This window comes from Seriola aureovittata, chromosome 19 (genome assembly GCF_021018895.1).
Source record: "Seriola aureovittata isolate HTS-2021-v1 ecotype China chromosome 19, ASM2101889v1, whole genome shotgun sequence".
Taxonomy (NCBI): Eukaryota; Metazoa; Chordata; class Actinopteri; order Carangiformes; family Carangidae; genus Seriola; species Seriola aureovittata.
The window spans coordinates 12,717,785-12,723,784 of record NC_079382.1 but is presented as its reverse complement, the minus strand read 5'-3'; the positions used below and the strand labels follow the sequence as shown (position 1 = coordinate 12,723,784).

The following is a 6,000-nucleotide window of genomic DNA, read 5'->3' as shown; positions in this document are numbered from 1 at the left end:
TTAATAAATAAATGTTTAATTCAGAAGTGTTATAAACAATAATTAGCTGACATTTAAAAACAAAATCAGTGTGCAGTTTTGTAAACTAAGAATGGGGTTTAATAAAAAGGTATCAGTGATGTGGTTTACTCAGGTTTAAAAATCCAGGTTTTAATCAAAGCGTGCAGTGCACTCCTCAAAATATGATCAGAAAAAGTGAATGATCTTAAAAAAAAAAAATGACCTGGACATGGATCGACAGTACATGTATGACTTGCATTTTGTAACACTGTTCAATTAATATACAAACAAACATGTATTCATGTCAAGACTTTTTTAAACAGATTTTAAAGGCTCAAATGACATGAAACGGATTTAACAAAATGAATAAAAGGAAAATCAAAACTCACATCTGAGGTGGATTTTAGAGAAGTAGTCATTACAATCTTTGGACCTACAATCTGACTAATGGTTCCAAACATTTGGGTCAAAAACAATTAACATTTTTGAAATATACTGTACATATATAGTTAAATAAACTTTTTAAAAAGATTTGCAATTAAAAATTTAAATCGATGGAAAATAACATAAACAAAAAATAAAAAGAACCATAAAGGCAGCCTGTTAAGGCAAAGTCTGAATGAGTAAAAAACTGATTAGATTTGAAGCTACTAAAACACACAAAGGAAAGAAAAAAAAAATCAACCCATTTAGTTTAGTCCAAGTACAGGATACGTGGGTTGCTTATGAACCATTATCTTCATTATGGATAGTCTTCTCCAGAAATAAGGCAGAAATAAGAAACATTTGAAGAGGTGGGTAGATGAAGCAAAATGGATTTTTAGGCAAGAAACTATCTATTTGCTCTGTCCTGTAGTTACAAAGAAAAAACTTGAAGCCATAACCTTCAGAGTCTTAAAGTAGGAATGTCGTGTTGGACTACAGCTGATCATCCTCGACACGCATGATGGTAACAGAGATCTGGTTCATGTCAGCTGTGTCTCACATGTACCTGTTCTTGACGTACTCCCTGTACATCAACATGTCGTCCCTGCACAGCGCCCTCACCTGGCCCTGACCTGTCATCACGTGGCTCTCAAACACATCTCGGCTGTCTCTGTCTGCATGCGGAGGAGAAACGGCGTAGATGCTGTCCTCTGCAAAGCAGGACACTGGCTCTCTGAGAGTGAGGGAAGAAGACAGAGGGAGAGAGGAATGTTTCAAATGGTGGATGTAGTGAAGAATTAATTTTAGACAACTCGCGTAGCAGTAGAAAAAACAAGCCATGAAGTTTAATTATTTTAACATCAGGGAAAAAATATTACTATCTATAGCTATCACAAGATAATCAAGAAGTGCACTAAGGAATAAAAAAATTGTTTTAATCCAACTAACACCTTATGAAACGCTGCTGGGGAGAGCAGGTCATTAAGAGGGCTGTTAATGGAAACAATAAGAGGATGGCACAGATGGGGCTTTTTACAGCAGAATTACTCATATTTTCGCAGAAGCTATACTCTAAAGCATGTCTCATCATCTTAAGGGTGCATTATCAACCACGTGCTTGTCTGGTCATCTATTCAGTCAGCCAGTTCAACAGCAGCTGAGGTCCCAGTGAAAAGCTGCTCTGACACATGGCTGCATTACAAGATGCACCTCCTTGATGATTGGCTCAAGAGGCTGTGGTAGATCGAAGAAGCCTTGAAATGAATTACGAGCTCAGTAAGTGTCATTATGGAGTCTTCAACTAAGGGTTTAATGTAAATTAAAGCTAGTATGACCGGGTCCAATCGACCCAATTTGGGCCCAAGGGACACCAACACACAGCAACCGAGAAGCTGAGAGAACCACTCAAAGGGGCTTAAACATATCATTTATCACGTTTGTGTTTACATTTTCAGTATTTCAAGGGAATTTTCTTGGGAATTCGCAGTGTTTCCACTCAAGTTTTTTTTATGCAGAAACTGAAAATGCATATAAAACCAGGTGGATGGGAACCCACTTTGATGCTGCCAAGATCTACTCCAGCATTGGAGGAAGTAGAGTAGTGTGTTTCTGTGCCAAAACATTTTTCAATTTGCACCTCATTCAGAATGAAGCACAAATGATGTTGATTCACTGTCTCCTAGTTTCGAGACTTCACTCTGCAATACACATCAAACCTAAAAGGTGAAAACTTTGTTCTTTTCCTTTTATCAGATTTGCAAGACACTCTATAAAAGACCTGAACTACACACAGCATATATACGTTTATTTCAGTAAGTAATAATGGAGTGGTCAACTAAGGGTCGAAGGGTCAATATAAATTAATCTATATGGAAAATAGGAGAAGAATTCATACCAGTTTGTTTTTGGGGTTTTTTGGGTTTTTTTGCTCATGGCGAAATCTGAATATTAGGCACAATAGAATGCTTTACATATTGTGAAGAGTTGAAGATAAAATGGCTCGACAAAACCATGAAGGATCAATCATCAGAAATCAGGACAGTTATGATGGTTTCAAGTTGATGAACATTGACTGAGACGTTTGAAAAAGAAGACAAATAAATTAATTGAAGAAAATAATTAGTACTTACTTAAAGAAATACAACGCTTTACTAGTAATTAATGGATTTGGTTGTAGTTACTGTGAAAATGTGTGAGGTGAAAACATGTCTGACTCAAGCACAATTTGAAAGTTGTATTGCTATCAAATAGATTTTATTAAGAAGGTCAATCTCCACACTTCTATTTAAATAAGCACTTATGTAAATGTTGGAGCCAAAATGTGCTCTGGTGAAACCACTTGAAAGAACATAAGAGCTGGAGCGCACAATGGACATTTTAAAGGCCAACTCGTGAGCAGGTCGTATCAGTACATGTGTGGGAGAGAATGATGCAAATGAGGGTACAATTTTAACTGTATGAACCCTGAAGGCCACATGTGCGTCTAATGTGTATTCTGCAGTTGCGCTCTGTATTTCAGTAAAATGGTCAGTGGGCCACGCTACGTTGTCTGTTAAGCACACACAAGTCTCGTTTTGTGTCTGTTTGTTGACTAGTGGTGGCTCCTGACACACAGCTGAAATCTCAGCAGCTCTGGCAGACTATCATTACAGCCAGCCGACATCTCAATTGATGTGAGCTGGAAAGCAGGGGATCCCCCAGCTCCAAAAACGTTTTCTCACAGGCTTACACTCGCAGAGGATGTGAAATATTTGCAAAACGCATGTGACACTGGAGGTAAGCTGAATCTCAAAATTTCTTATACCCTTCTTTATAATCTGAGCTGACAACATATTCATATCTTGCTGACTTGCTCGCTGCTATGTTAGAATGTGATGATCATAATTTATGCCCAATAAAAAATGTATAAAACATTTGATTTCAGCTAGACAGACACTTCGATTACACATGAATACCTTAAAGAAAGCAATCTTTTTTTTTTAACTGTCCATTAATTATAATTTAAGGAAGAACCAAATCACCACACTGCAATAATTCTTCTCAACAGGAATCTGCCACAGTGTTCATATCCCTTTCCATTTTTACCTCCAATAATTAAGTAACCTCTGCCTTTGCCCAGTAGATCAATAGAGGAACTACACAGGGGGAGACAGACTTTCCTGTCAGTGAAACATGTTGAAACGTGTGTTGTAACAGCACCTTAGAATAGCACCGTTACACAACAGACACACCTGCCAGACCCTATGTACCTAACATGAGGACGACTGCAATGGATGACTGGACTAATGACTGGCCAGAGCGATGAGAGGTGAGGATGATATAGGTGGACAAGGTTGCAAACAAGATGCAAACTGAAGAAGGATGAAAAGATGTTAAGATTCCCAGCTGACTGAAGTTGCTCTTGCTCTTGAATTTATGTCTGCCATCTTTGTGTGACGTATAATAACCTAAATCAAAAATGGTATTTCTATTTAAAAATAAAGTCATGTGTTCAAAGAGAACCACAAAGACTCATGTATTCACTCTAAAAAGGCAGCACTCTACAGAGAGTCAAAGGTTACAAAATACATCTGAGAGATTTCATCCAACATACATTGGATTCCTTCAACCCACCCCAGAAAACTGAAATTTCTCACTGGCGTAAGTATTCAGACCCTTTACTGAGCCACATTTATCTCAGGTTACTCTTGATCACCTTTGAGATATTTTTTAAACCTTGATTGGAGTCCACCTGCGGTTAAATTCATTTGATTGGATATGATTTGGAAAGGCACACACCTGTCTATATAACATCTCACAGCTGACAATGCATATCAGAACAAAAACCAAGCTATGAGCTCAAAGGAACTGCCTGCAGAGCTCAGAAACAGATCTGGGAAATGCTACAAAAATGTCTGCTGCGTTGAAGGTTCCCAAGAGCACAGTGGCCTCCATAATAATAAATGGAAGAAGATCAGTATTCCTGGAGAGAAAGAGTCAGAAAATTACTTTTTTTTTTTTTTTTTAAACACAACCTTCAACCTTTCCTCCTGTGACCTTTAGCTGTCTATGAAAACCTTCTGACCTGAATGGTCGTCTTGGTTTACTCTGAAATCTTTTTTTATTCACCTGCACTCTCCCTCTCTCTCTCTCTCTTTAACCTGTGCTCTCACACTGCAAAGTGCAGCATGACATGAAGCAAAACACTGCCACGTGGATATATTTTTGCCGTCTATTTACCATTTTTCCATTCTGCAGAGGTGTCATTTCGACAATTTCAGTTTCCGATCCATTCAGTTATGATGCACGCAGTTAAACTGCAAACTCCGTCTGGCAACCTGGATGTATTTTTAGAGCAAAACAATAAAACAAGCCCTTCAGTTTCCTCTCGTGCCTCTGCTGCCTCTCCATGAAAAGCCCTCAATCATCTCTCATCTTGAGTAAGGGTTCAGAGCGTTATTTTTCTTGAGCAGTCTGGTTAGTTATCTGTACACTATTCTTGTGAAGAATATCTCTGTTGAAAGAAGTTCGAAGAAATAAATATTACAAAATAATACACTTTAAAGAGAAATCCCAATGAGGCATCTTGTCACTAAAAATGCTGTCTTTGTGTACGCGTCAGAAAGTTGAAGCTAGAAAAAAAGAAAAAAAAACGCTCAGGCGTCATTTTGGCTGCACATTGCCTTCGGACATATGGTTGAATTTTGATTTTGACTGAAGAGAAAAAAACTGTCTGTGACTCGCTAGGTCATGGCTGCAGAGAGCAGCAGGGTTTCGAGTGGACTGACTGGAAAACAGCAGGGGTGACAAGAAGTAAGGAAAGAGTGGTTGGTTACAAGAGATGAAGATTAAACTGCGCACAGCTTCCCTGGAGACCACTTAGTTCAAGCAACTGTGTTCACTTGTCCCAAGGCTGCTGGAAATGTTGAGTGGTATTTAAAAGGGGTCGGATTATAACAATAAACCGATATTGCATTGTAGCGCTCAACATCACATGTAAGTGAGAATTATTGAGTTTAGGCATATGTTTTTTTTTTAATTTCATTGTGTGTTTGGGTGAATTTGTCACATGTTTTACTCACAAACAGATGATGTTTGTCAGGTTTATGTGTTCAGTTCTCTCCACTTTGTGCTGGCTCTCGCCCAGATGTGCAAACCTGCAGAAAAAAAACAACAAACAAAAAACATGAAAAATATTCCTGAAAAAAAGCCAATACTCTAGATGCGATTGTCTCTGCCACTTCCTCCTGCCACCGTCATCATATGAAGAGCAATTAACAGAATATAATTGCGTAACAGTGTAATTTGTTCCTAAAACACCCGTTAAATTTCAGCTTCTTATTGTCTGTTCTTTGAGACAAATGCTCAGAGATGAGCTAAACATGTCTGGTGAGAACTCTAATGTTCGGAGCACATCATCATCAAATCTCAAATCTTCCCATAGGTCTTTTTTTTTTTGTAAAGACACAAGCAATAGTTGAGAGTTCCCCTCTGGCTCTTGCTTATGATTTTTAATATTAATGCAATGATTAGCGACACTATGGCTACAGCTAACATCTTTGGAGCTGTTCCAAATTCTAGCCTCAATAATGAATG

At 38.2% G+C, this 6,000-nt stretch overlaps 1 protein-coding gene across 1 annotated transcript in view; it reads right to left on the bottom strand.

Annotated features, from left to right (window-relative positions):
* The window catches only part of fig4a (FIG4 phosphoinositide 5-phosphatase a), a 47,501-nt gene continuing 41,501 nt past the window's right edge, over positions 1-6,000 (bottom strand). The window contains exons 23-24 of the mRNA XM_056404844.1: positions 5,487-5,561; positions 1-1,159 (exon numbers count right to left, since the gene is read on the bottom strand). Of these exons, the coding sequence (XP_056260819.1) occupies positions 982-1,159; positions 5,487-5,561 (253 nt within the window). The 3' untranslated portion in view covers positions 1-981. The remainder of the gene's footprint in view (positions 1,160-5,486; positions 5,562-6,000) is intronic.